Source organism: Pyxicephalus adspersus, chromosome 7, assembly GCF_032062135.1.
Source record: "Pyxicephalus adspersus chromosome 7, UCB_Pads_2.0, whole genome shotgun sequence".
Lineage (NCBI taxonomy): Eukaryota > Metazoa > Chordata > Amphibia > Anura > Pyxicephalidae > Pyxicephalus > Pyxicephalus adspersus.
The window spans coordinates 22867171-22881291 of NC_092864.1; the positions used below are offsets into that span (position 1 = coordinate 22867171).

General features: G+C 37.4%; 1 protein-coding gene across 3 annotated transcripts in view; it reads left to right on the top strand.

Moving 5' to 3' along the window:
• PDGFA (platelet derived growth factor subunit A) overlaps nucleotides 1-14121 on the top strand; it is a 42213-nt gene that overhangs the window by 14101 nt on the left and 13991 nt on the right. For all 3 annotated transcript variants that reach the window (XM_072417825.1, XM_072417826.1, XM_072417827.1), the window contains exon 4: nucleotides 583-770. In XM_072417825.1, the coding sequence (XP_072273926.1) occupies nucleotides 583-770 (188 nt within the window). The remainder of the gene's footprint in view (nucleotides 1-582; nucleotides 771-14121) is intronic.

A 14121-nucleotide genomic window follows, 5' to 3' on the forward strand; every position in this document is an offset into this window, starting at 1 on the left:
AATTTTTTGTGCCACTAAAAAAAAGAAAGACTGGTACTTTGGCCCGACAGTTTTCTTGCAGCACTTACTAGCATTTGGGAATCAATTCAATCAGCCACAGTTCAAAGAACCCCTGGTAACGTTCGGAGGAGGGATGGGGTTCCATGAAACTAGGTTGAGAATGGCTGCTCTAGACTGATGGCGATGGATCATTCCTTTCAGTGTGTGTCAGCATGGCTGCTTTGAATCTAAATAAGGACATTTAGATAATGGAGACAGCAGTCATTTCATATCAGAATATGTCTTAATAAAAACCTTGATGGCAGGGTTAACAGATATTCATATACAGTGGTACCTGGGTATAAGTCCTTAATCCGTTCTAGATCCTGTTACATGTTACAGCTTCTAAAGAAATTTATAAATTGGGTTTACATTTTATTAAATAGGTCTACTGATTACACAGGGGCCACAGAGTTTTTATCTTCACAATTCTTCAAAAACGTTTCTGCAATCAGTCACTTTTATCCAGTTTATTACGTTCTGATAAATGTATACTGTAGTTTATGAAGGGATTATTTATTTGTTGTCTTTTTGCTTTCATAGAGGAAGCTGTCCCTGCTGTCTGCAAAACAAGGACTGTTATTTACGAGATACCTCGTAGCCAAATAGACCCAACATCTGCAAACTTTCTGATATGGCCGCCGTGTGTGGAGGTGAAACGTTGCACAGGCTGCTGCAATACCAGCAGTGTTAAATGCCAGCCATCAAGGATACACCACCGAAGTGTTAAGGTAAAGCACAAGGCCCTGGTCCTAAATTATATTATATGCACCATGTGTGTTATTTTTTAATTGGTAATGCAAAGCTGTGTGCTTATTGGGCTAGCGTATTGACAAAGGTTAGAGACCCTTGCTTAGAAAGTTGTCATGCTGGTGGCCGTTGCATAAGCAAAGCTGGGCCTTTTTGTGGCATTTTCTGCTTCTTATTATTGATGTTTGTGCGGAGTTCTGTGTTGTATAGGAATATCATTCTGGTAACATTTAGCTGTCTCTAGGCTGAAACCTTGGGAGAGAGAGGAAAACTATTTTTGTACCACTTTGATATTCTTTGTGCATAACTTTGTAGACAGACTTCTCCAACGTGGATGCTGCCTATGGATGATGGTTTGGTATATTATTGTATATCTTCTTTGATGGGTGTCTTGACTTACATTCTGAATTGGCAACCTTTTTGACTGCTAATATCATTGCGACGCCATGGTAATTTGACATTGAACTCTGCTAGCTGCTTGTAATTTTTTAGGTGGTTATGCAAATTTACAACTATCATCCCCAGTTTTCCTTGCTTTTTCTGTTTTTGCTTTTGGTCTAAATTTACCTTCTGTCTAGACTAAGGTAAAACACATATATAGGAAGCAGAGTGCAGGAGGGAAAAGTAGACAAATAGGACAGGAAGTGGACAAGAGTTGACTTCATGCTCTGTGTGTGAGCAGGATCTAAGGCATACACTCACTGAGTAGAAGGGGCAAACTGAGGGAAAGGAACTACTTTCAAAATATGGAATGTGACCGTGCTGTCCATGTCAGTTTTTAATGTTTCCCTGTTCTGGAACATTCGACAAGTAATGCATTGAACAAGTTACTTAATAGGTCATCTCAATCTATTAGGTTTAATTTTTAAAAAGCCCAAGGGCACAATAAAGATGCATCGGGATGGTAGATTGTATAAAGAGATTTGAAATGTTTATGGATAAACCGTGTAAGGGTAAGACATGAAAGCCGTGGAGGTTGACTGAGCCGGTCTTTGTTGTAGTCAACATCTGGTTTGCTGGTTGGCCTAATGTAAACCAGTTACATGTATTCGTGGCACAAGAAAAGTGTTTTTAATGATATAGATAGAAAATTAGCACACTACTTAACAATAATTGGTTTAGATTTAGTCAGTCTTGGCCCAAGGTAATCAGTGTGTCTACATACCCTGTATACTGGAAACCAAGTCAAGATTAATAATAAGCTCTGCCTACAGTTGGCAAAACCTAAGAGCCAACATTTTTTGGCCAAACATCTTCAGTACAAATAAAGCCATCTCTTATATGCTTCCTCAGAATATTCCAAACCAGGTCAAGACAAAATAAAACCAGAAAGTGTTCTATGCAATGGAGGGCATAACCGATATATTTTACTGACTCTACAGGCTCCAGCCACTGAAATCTAGCCTAAGCTGGCACCTATCTTTTTTTTTTAAACGTACTGTTTTTATTGAAAGAACCTTTCTTGGCGGTCTAAAATGTGTCTTCTGGATCCAATATTGGACTTCTTGTCCCCTGAACTGCTCAGTAGTTTATCTAGCTATGCTATTAATCTAGTGCTTTGTTGGTGTTGGTGCACTTTGTGTTAGTCAGTAGTAAATCCCAGTCAACTTTTATTTCTTTTGCATAGTTTTCTGTGCTAACATAAACTAGAAGATGCTTGTATAGGCTACTGATATGTCACATAAATATGCCTGCAATAATTCCCACAGAACTTAATATGTTTGGTGCTTTATTTACCTTGCTATGTCTAAAAACTCCAAGTGCAGATTTTGTTGTATGTAATCAGTTAGTTTTGGTTGGACGAATGAGAAGCCTTTAGAAAAAATGTCTTTACATGCAATAATTGCTTTGCCTCAATTATCTTAAGTTCTAATAGGTCCCTGGAACACAAACACATAAAGATATCTATATATGTATGTGTTTCTATAAATACACACACACACTCTAAAGCAGCAGTAAAGTCTGGAAAAAAAACTTAAGTTTACTCTCCCAATTTTGTTTTACCCATATAGTTATCCTAAATGTCTCTGTTGCAAAGTAATGCCATCTGTGTAAGGAAACACAATTCCCTTCCTTGTTAAAGTCATCCGGTAGTTTGCAATCCCAAGTGCTGAACACACAAAAACACACACCTTTGTTTTGATAGTTTGTATAAAACAAAGATGTGAATTATTTGCTTTTCTGCAAAAAAAGTCATAGTCAAATGAAAAGCATAGGCATGCTTAAAAAGTTAGTCTTACAGCTCATTTATTACTGATTATTATGTTTTGCCAGACACTTTGAAAAAAAAATTGCTTGGAAAAAATTCAAGAACATGATAAATAGCCCTACATCTCATATCTGCCACTGTCTGTGTGGTAGAACGGATATGTGAAAATGGAACAAGCACCCACCAATTTATCCTAGTAAAGTCAAAGGACAGAAGGTCAGCCTGGATGTTAGGAAAAGGAGCATTAAATGCTTAAAACTGGAAGCTCACCCCTTCACCTCCCTGTATAGACAATGGAGCACAGTATACGGTTATACCGCAGCTCCTGGATCCTTTTATGGGGACTTATTGCAGTTGACAAGCAGCATTTTCATAATCTGGCCCCAGCGCTTGGATGACTTTGTGTGGCGTCATTTAGCAAATTGTACTGGAGGGTCACACAGGATGTGGTGGAAATTGTTACATGTTGGATGGCTCTGAAATGTTTTTGAGCATTTTCACTGTTTGCACCCTGTCTAGTTTTTATAAATACCTCCTTTTTAATAAAACAGAAACATTTTCTTTCAAAAGGATCTGACATCATGTCCTAAAGAGCTGGTTGTAGGCACGTAGGAACACCAAAAGATAAATGATAACGCCGAGTGACCAGACAAGGGCATCTGTCTAAATATTTCACTCCAAGTTGGCAAACAATATTCCCGCCAAAGTCTAATTACAGAGTAGCTGTGTAACTTTAAATAACTAAACCAGCTTTATTATAAATGACTGCTACTCTCCTTGGAAGCAGCAGGGGAATTATGAAGTTTAAATGGCCAATAAAATGGATATTGGTTTACACAAGTACAATTTTCTCTGCCGTTTTTCAGTATGGAGGGAATGTGTGTGTGTTTATGTATGTGTGTGTATGTATGTATGTGTGTGTGTATGTGTGTATATATATATTTTTTTTAAAACCCTGCTAAAATTAATTCTTTGAGGGTGAGTAGCAAGAAAGCGTTTTATATTGTTGGTCAGAATGCCACCCTTTAGCACACTTCTAAAAGACTTCTTCCATTGTACTGCTGGCTCTGTCAATTGACATTGGACCCAACACTATGCAGGTATCATCAGATGGGAAATAAACCAGCTAAAGGTCAATTGACACCTAACAACCTATAGTGTGCTACAGAAACTTGGTTGGGAATGACTGTTACACAATTACGTGTTTCCAACCTCGTGGCAACAATTTTTGGAAAGTTGCTTTTTGTCCAGCATGACCCAGTGCACAAAACCAGGTCTAGTGCAAACCCGTCCCCTTGTCTAAACACTGAATATCCCTGTGTACAGGTATACATGAGGTGGTCTTTAGTTATATGCCATGTTGGATTACTAATGACCATTTACTTTGTGTAACAATTGTGTAACAGTGCATCAGGGCACCTGACGATTGTCCTCCCCTTCAGCTTTCCACAGAGCTGAGCAGCCTATTTGTACAGACATTGTTCCTGAATTGTAAGTGTGTACTTAGCAATAGAGTCTCTAATAGTAGGACCTCACCATTCAGATTCTTTAGTTGAGGCCAACCTTTTATGTTGAGTTGGTTAATAGTTTAGTGGGCCATTCATTATTTAGAACAAAGACAGCCTATACCTGCTTGATACAGTCAAACAGATGGTCCCAAGACCATTATGTCAGTTTAATGACATCTATAAACTCCTTTTTCCACTCCCTCCTTACACTCACCACCACGTTGTACATCCATGAATCATTCTGTATATCTCTAGTCTGTTCCTTCCCACTTCAACAGTGAAAGATACTATTCCAAGCTTGCTCTTTTGAAGACAATTTTATTGTGGATGCCTTAGCTGATGATTAATGTGTGATAGGCTCTGAATTATATTTATGGTACAACATCATTTCCACATCAGTTGAGTCTTGCAGAGCCAGAATACCACATCATATTGTAGATTTGTGAGTAGCAGAGCATGGGTTATGATTAACTTCACAAAGTAATTTCTGGTTTTTCAAATAGTCCTCTGTTCTTGAAATTAGGACTTCTGATGTGTCTGTCCTGGTTTGTAGATGTGGGTAGCTGAACCCAACATGTGTTCCCTGTATCCAGTTTGGTTTGAAGATTGTCCGTGCTTACAAAACTTGGCGAATAGGTTTATCATGAATCTCTACCCTTTCAGCAAAACTGAAATAGACTGTAATTTAAGTATTGTGTTGTCTCCAATTTGTTTCTCTTTAGTAATTTTGTTTTATGGGTAGATTCTACTGAGTTGCATAAAAATTTTAAGGTTTCTTTTTGTTTTTTTATTTTGGAGTCAATGAATTTAAAGCTGGTGGCCTGGACGGTAAATGTTATTTAGCATCATCTTTTTTCATTAAACTAATATTATTTGAGGAATGCAGTTTTTTAGTCAGCTTTTTTATTTAAAGAAAAACCTTTCAAGAGTTAGGAACACCGGGGCTCTACAAGGCCAGAACAGGTAGATTTAAAGTTCTTAATAACCCACTACTTCATAGCAGCCACAGGAAGTGATCCCAGTTCTTCCATAATTTACTGTTGGTAGTGGAGGGTTTATTATTTTTTCTTATACCTTACAGTGGCAGAGCTTTCCAATACCAAACCTAACCTGGCCTGGCTATTGTAGTCATCTTCCTGGAAGTTTGAAAAGACCTGTGGGTTGTCTGATAAAGAGGTCTAAATAAAGAAACTCGAGGTCAGGGTGTTCCTGTTGCCCTGACCTTTTCCCATATACTCCAGGATTTAACTGAACCTAGATAAATTTACCCTAAATAATTTGGTGGTTGACTTGGAAGTATCTAAATCTAAAACCAGTTGTTTCTTCAGGCAGTTGTATACCCTACAGTTTAAGACATGGATAGACAACATCACAGCTCAGTTTCCATTTGTCTTATGTTTTCTAAAAACCATTAGGGCCAAATTCAGCAAGGCATTAACATGCCTGGAAGCCTTAGCTTGCATTCTAAAAAGATTCATGGACATTTAGATGATAAGGGTATGGGCAGCCATAGTGATTTCCAATAAACCTATTTTATGGCTGTTCTCCAGGCCAACGGTTCAATACATGTTTGAATATATTCTTCATCCAGCCTTGTGATCTTTGTGAACCTTTTGAACTAATTTCAGACAGTATCTTATCTTGTCAGTAGCACTTGGTCAAGGATAATCATGTAGATTGGACCTTGATAAAGTAGATGCAAACTGAGGGGAGAGTGTGTCCTTAGCCTCAAATATGGCAATTACAGGATGGTAATCTTTATATAAAAAAAACTTGATGTTGTGTAGACATTTTGTGGAATTATCTCTAATTCTTAGTTTCAGGCCTTTAAAACATGTTATTCTTTCTCTGTGCTATTATTTTCATCATTTTTAGCAATGTATTTCCTCTTGTAATACACACAGATGATTTCGCAGCCCACGCTAATTTCTACTCTTAACTGGCTGAAATCCTCTGCAGTTTCAGCAACTGGCAGCTGCAAAGCCTCAGCAACCAAACTGCTCGTATGGGCATTTTTTTCTCCATCTTTAAAAACCAATTTATCCTTAGTTACACCATTCAGGATATGTGTATATATATATATATATATATATATATATATATATATATATATATATGAGATTTTAACATTTGGCGTCTTTTCATTAAATATACAATGGAATTGCTGTTTTTGTTCTGGAAACTATGATTAGTAATGGGCTTAGTGAACTGTCTATGAAACTGTACTATGTGCTAAAATCATAGTTTTGCAGAATCATGCACAGGCCATGGCATCCAACAGTGCTGGATGGGTGTTCCGACTGTGTCAGAAGATGGACACCTTGACAGGTTCCTTATAAATTACAATTTTGGTACTGTTGCGGATCAAAGGTTGTCCATTGACTAAGCTACATTGTGTATGTTGTATCACTGAAACCCTAGATGATGGATCATAAATATAGTATTTGCTGATCACAAATTCCAGCAGTAAAGCCAATTCTTTATAGCTTTGCCCTTGTCATTCTTTTACTTCAGCTATTAACCTTCTGTGCATAGGCATATGGAGATGAGGAGAGGTCTGTGTTCATTGCAGGGTGTTAGAAATGAAGTTGGCTAGCCTGACAATACATACATTGGAATTCAGAGCCAGAAGTATATTGTGTTGCCATGTCAAAGAGGAAGGCAGGAGCATACTTTTTCTGGTATATTATTAGTGATTTGTGTTTAAAGGGATAACACATTGGGAAAGGTGCTTGCATTGAAGAGATGTCTTAGGCCAATAATGCTTCTTTTAAATGTCTTCAAGTTTCTTTTTACAAAGTCAAAGGTATGTGTAGTTACTTAGAATGTCACAACTTGACTTAAAAATTAAAAACGTTTAATAATTGCTGTGCCATGTGGTGGAGATGGGGCACAGAGACAGGAGATCATGTACCGATTCCTTAATTGTTACGGGGGTCTTGTTTAGACTTTAGAAAGCGATGGGATGTGCAGGATGATCTGACAGTCGTCAGTGCAGGAAACCTAATGAGTGTTGCAAAGCACTCAATAAACTTTCAAGGCCTGCTCTGCTGAGATAGCAAATTCAGAATGGGTAGGAGGTGAGCATGTAGGCAGACTTTAACAATGTCACTTATCTTAGAGAGGAAAAATACAAATTTGTGTTATCTGGGTGTATCCACATACAAGATATTAATATGCAAAAAAAAATCGGCTTCTAAAGAGCACAATAAAGAGTATAAGTATAGAGTAAGTATTATAGTAAAAGAGTATCTTTTAGAGAGCGATAGTTATGAATATACATATAAAATAATATTATACAATATATTATTAATAGCATATATTGGGATATTGTAATTCTTGCAAATATTCTCATATAGGTTTATGTAAAACACAGCTATGTTTATGAATGCTGTTATATGCCGAAGGTAAATAATGAACGTGAGATTGTAACTAGTTGAATTGTGGTTATTGTATGTCTTGCCAAATGCTGGCCACACAATTGTTTTGGGTGGTCAATATACTACCCATTTGTTAGTTAATGTAAGAAGATTCTATAATCTGGTTGTAATTGGATCGCAGGTATCGGGCTAAAAGTAGATATGAAGTTTATAGTGTGTTAGTGGATATGCTAGGTGGAACATTGGGCCTGATTTATTAAAGCTCTCCAAGGCTGGAGAGTATGCACTTATTACTTTACACCAGTGAAGCTGGGTGAAAGAACAGATCTGGTCCAGGATTAAAAACATTTGTTAACAAATAGCAAATTACTTTTAGGAAATCCATTACAGGTTTGCTGGATCACCCAGCTTCAATAATGAAAGTGTATCCTCTCCAGCCTTGGAGAGCTTTAATAAATCAGGCTCATTGACGGGAAAGGTCTCTCCAAATATCATCAGTGTACAGTTCTTGTAAAGCAGTTATCTGTCATCTTGGCGATTTATTTATCACACTTCCAGTGTAAGAGTTGTAAATAATGGGCAGATTTTTGAGTATGGGCGTTAGTAAGAGATATGCCCAATATCGCTGGCTATGTTCTGAGTGCCAGTCCCATTAATCTCTTGACCATTGGTAAAAATATGGGTGTGATGACAGGTTTATTTCTCTCTTTGTGTAGAAAACATAAAGGTTGTCACCGATGAGATAAAACTTTGCAACATGTAGAAAATTTTTTCTTTACAATACCAAGAACGTCTGTCATTTAGAAGTGATTATGTATTACTTTAAAATGAACTACTTGGCTCAATTCATCTCGAATATCACATCTGTTATGTAAACTTTGGACATGGCAACCCTAAATGCCTGGAGATTAATCTTACAACAACTACCACACAATCTTGCACCTCTATGTCAGCCAGGTTTTACAGTCTTCAAGAACAAAGATGTCTCTTGGCTGCTGTCTAAATCTTCCAAACAGATGATGTCCAAAAGACATTTCTAGAACGTGGTTGCAAAGATCTGACCAGCTTTGTGATTTGTGCCCAACAAAAGAAAATGAAACTGTCAAAAGGAGAGGAACAAAGACCTTGTCCAGATCTCCTGTGTTGGTATTGTCATGCCCACCCCTCTGCTCTTTAAGAGTTACCAACACCGGGCTGACTTTTGACAAAAGGGTTTTATCATTTGGTGTTTGGATGAGGTTAGAGGCTGCTTTTGGAGGGCACAGCAGGTTCGCAGCTGTATTTGTCTGTCCAGACCTGTAACTTTGTGAGTCTTGAAAAGGTTGTGTGTACATATTTGTGCCTGTACTTTGTGTGTTTTTATCTTGTATCTTGAATGTAAAAATGGCAAAAGCTACACATAAAATAAACGTTACTTCTAAAAGCTAGAAAAAAGATTTGTTGCTTTTCAAAATCAAACAATATCACATTTTTGAAGCTTCCAAGAAAACAAAACACCTTTTATGGTGATCGAATAAATTTTTCTGGCAGGGAAAGTGATGACTCACAGTTTTGTCATGCAATGTATTGGGAAAAAGCTACTAGCAAGATATAAAGGGCCAGTAAACATATAGTATAAGCTTTACATGGCATTGCTAGTTTATTGTGCTAATTTATATAGTGATTTTTTTTAAAGATTAAAAGGATAGTAAAGATGGAAAGGCATGCATGTGTTGTGGTGTGCTGTGTCAGAAAAAAAAGTACACATATGCACTGTGGAGCATATCCAGCCTATGTATTTTGATGTAGTTCACTATGACAGCCATATCTGATCCTAGCCCAAACATATGTTTATGTATAGATCAGGTCATGAACCATCAGGACCGATTTTGGTTGGTTAATGCACAGGGTTCAAATTAAAGGTGGACTAGATTTGGTAAGGCTTCCTTGTCTTTAGGTTCTACATACACAGGAGACAATTTACGGAGTTGGCCGGATAATTACCAGTACTCAGCATACGTTTTGTCTAATTTTTCCTTGCACACTAGTGCTCTGCTTTGGCCTGGTGTTGTGCTTCGCCTTGTTATAATGACCTTGGGCTGCTATGCTTGCCTGTGTTTGCTGCTACGGTGCAATTTATCTGCAGTGCTTATTTCACAGATAGCAATAATTCAGTTCTGAATTTGGTTAAAGCTACAAGCTCTAGATTTGCATCTTCATTGGCTCTATGTGTATGTAGAGAATAAATAATAAATATATAAAGTAATGCTAGAATTGTGGGGAAGAAATTTCCTTGCAGAGCTCCAAACTTCAATAGGGTGACTCTTAGGATTTATGTAGACAGTATGGTTTTCTTGTGATTGGTGTGCATTTGAAATGCACACTAAATTGCAGGTCAGCAAATTACCATCTAGTTTATTGGTGATGTGTGAGTGTTCTGAGACCTGCTTTGCATTTTTGTGGATGCACCAGAGATTTATTTGCACTGATGGGAATTCCAGCACTTAAACTGCAAAATATTATTGCAAAAAAAAAAAAAAAAGTGGCAGTATGAATGACTGGGTCTTACTTACATTACTGTGGCACTTAATTTGGTGTCCATTAGACCGCACAGCCATTTGGCATACCCCAACAGCTATACAACAGTATAGTGAGGTAATTCTAGGAAAGCCATTTGTGTTAGGGTAGGGCCTTTCTAACTCATGATATATTTCTTCAGTTGGGCTTCAATCCAAAATGTCGGATAACTTCTAACATTCAACTACACTTAACATATATTTAAAAGTTTTTTTAACTTTCTGCAAGTACGAACTTTTATAGTATGTTCCCTTAACAAATAACTTTTTTAATGTTTTTAGTCATTAATGTAATTACAATTATTAATGTGGTTCTTTGAGTGATTTATAATGGCTAAATTTAAATTCCTGTATTTGTGCATTGACTGGAATGAATTCAGTTCTTTATGTACAGAGACACTGTGTTGGTCTTTCCTTGGCTTAGCAAAAGGGACTTTCCAAGATCAGTCCTTAACACAGACAGTTACTAAGAGCCTAAACTTGGCTGTATAATTACAGATCTGTTGGAACTGCTGTCTAGATCTCCCTTTTTAGGTCTTAATAATCATTTGATCCTCTTGAGTTTTTCAGATTAGCTGTTCTTTCATGCCGGATGAGTCAAATTTACCCAGTGTCTTGAAAAGCATTAACCAACGGAGCTCACGATAAAAGGAGCTAAAACATATTACTTCGACCCAAAGTTGACCTTCTTGCAAAGCATTCATACATGTCACAGACAGCTCTGACTTGTTCAATGGAAATCTGACAGCCTTGGAAAATGCCTTCAAGTTTGACTCCCCCCCCCCCCCACTTGCTACTGTCTAACTATAGTACTTTTGTTTGCCGGGCTCATGAAAGCAGGCTCCATGTCCTGTTGACAAAAAGGGCAGTGACTGAAAACCGAGTTTTAGATACTTGAAGTCAGACTACTGTGCTAAGGATTTTTTTTCTCTTGATCCTTGAGTGGATGTGTGATAATGTTTATGAGAAGTGCTAAGTGTAAGATAAAATGTTTTATTTTTTGAGGTGTTTTTTAGGTGCAAAAATTTAGTATTTTTAGGAGTAAAATGATATTTAGATATTATAATCTAAGAATTCTGATAGCTAGAATACTCCGATTGGTCCCCTTGCCACAGCCATCATCATTTTTCAGAATCAGTATTGTAGACTTTAGAAGAAGGTCTGAAATTAAGGCATGACCTGACTAGTCTAAAATAAAGCATTTTGCACAGTGTTTATTAAAAAAGGTGACTCAAACTGGCTGAGCATATACAAGTCTAAAAACTTCTCCTGGGTCCCATATCTTAAGAGGAAGAACAACAATCAGACAAAAATGTGCTCCTAATCATTTGTGTTGCAGCCTACAATAAAAGCAATATGGTATAAAGCAAGCAATTGACTACATACAGTTTAACTCACACGAATGCTAGATTAAAAAAATGCCTGTGTAGCCCTAGGCTCACTGTTATTGCTGTGCTTAGGGTGCATATTGTGTCAGCTGCAAGCCATCAAAAAAAAATAAGATGTTAAAGTTGATAGGAAAAGCGTCTGTACATTTCTTAGGTTGACATGCTTGAATCCCCCTTGCATAGTTTTAACACGTTTTTTTTTTGTTTGTGCTTAGTTTTAGTTCAGTATTATAAAGTAAATAGTAACGTTTGTTTTGCAACAGCAAACATTATACCGATCATGCAATTTTTGAGGTCCTTGCTCCTGCCTTGGTTGCTCTGCTAGGAACTGGCACTCTAGCACAAATTAATTTACACAATAATACATCTTTAAATTGTCTGTGTGGCAGGTGTTTGCAAGCCTTGGAACTGTTTGATATGCAACTTTGCTAGGTAAAACCGCACATAAATTTATTATAGCAGTATCGTAGTTACAGAAGTTTAAATACCAAATTTTCACATTTGCTTTCCTAGCAATCTGTACTTGGTTTTTCTTGGCATTGGTCAAGAGTTCAGCCATTGCTAAACATAGTTCCTTTAATCACGTAAAAAAAAAAAGAACCAGCAGAATTGCATAGATGGACAGCAGTATTAATGTATAAGGAAAAAAATTCAATTGCATAATGTGGTCTTTTGAATTGTAAGCATTAAGCAAGCAGTCCGCCTTGGAAGCCCAACAACTAGTGCAGAGATTTGGCTCCCTTGTCTGTGCCAACCTCTAACTAATGTACACTCCTTTATTGGTGTGGTCATGTAGGAAAATATTACTTCCTACAATGTTTATCTCCAGATTCAAGCTGATTTTGGCATACCACATTGTCAATATTATTCTACAACCAAGATCTGAAAGTAACAACAGTGGTGACTATCTTTGTTCCTTGGTTTTGTTTAATCTTACTGCCTGTTGTGTTATCTCAGAATGATGTCAGTATTTGGAAGTCTTTTTATCAATGAAATGACACAATAGGGCAAATTAGTTTCAATTCAACCCTAGAAGTACTCTGCGTGGTGATGTAGCCCATTGACCATGATGAAGTTGCCCTCTTTTTATACCATTGTGCCATTTGTTTTAAAACTGGTGGCCAACTAAGTTTGTATAACTTATTGCAAAAAGCTGTTGATTTACTTCTCAGAATGCCATTTGCCAGCCAGATTTTGGCAGGATAGCTGAAATTTTAATGCAACTTTGTGTGCCTTTCAAGGAGGAACTCCATCAGCCAGTATTTGATACATCACATGCACAAAGCTTCAAGTTGCTAGCTGTTCCAGCTGACCCTAGAAAAGTCTTTTGAAGTATTTTATCTATTATGGTTGTGAGCAGTTTCTTATCTGTTACTAATCGCTGTTCTATGCTGCTGTATTTCCTGTTTAAACAGCATGTGGGGTCACCCCCATGTATTTTTCAAAAAACAAGTGTCCTTTAAATATTGGGGAATGATTAGTGATTTGCAATAACGTATAACAACCAACCAGAATTGGTGTGCCTAGGCTGTTGCTAAAGTCCAACTCTAATTGACTGCATGGATTACAATATTATGGTAAATGAACACAAAATTCAACATTCTTTGTTTTTGTGTAGTCTGCATATGTATAATTGTAATGAGATGTGGGGGATTTGTGGGAATCTAAAAGCGGATGCATGGTACAGTGAGACTGTGCTGCTAAGTCTGTTGTTGTGCGGTACATAGCTACTGATATTACATCGGAGAGTTCCATCCCACCTATACTGCCCCTCCTTGTGAGTTGATGGAAGAAGAGATGGGGTATCATTGCAATAGGTCAAAGTGAGAGAATTATTGGATTTCCAAGGTGCACAGGTGTGTTCCCATGTGGGACAGGGACAATCTTTTACTCAGAGCTTGCCATGACAGCCTGCCCAAGCTAGTTCAAGCTGAGAGATAAAGTTAGTTAGAATTTTGGAGAGATGAGATATCCAGGATATGAGCTTAGTGGGTAGGCGCCTGTGGTGTAAGGCCTTGGCATATCTGTACTTTTATAATGAGATACTTATTTGTAAGTACAACATTTACTAAAGCCTCCTATTTTGCCCGTCATTTTGTCTGGCAGGCTTTGTTTCTAGTTACGGATAAAAGACTGTGATTTCATGTTGGGAGAAAATGATCCTAAATAGATGTAAACACTAACTGGATTTCCTCCCCCATCTCAAAAACATACAAGTAGGTCCTCCCTCAAAGTAGGTCCCTTTGAGGGACATCAGGACATCATAGTATTCATCCTGTTTTGCATCTTTGT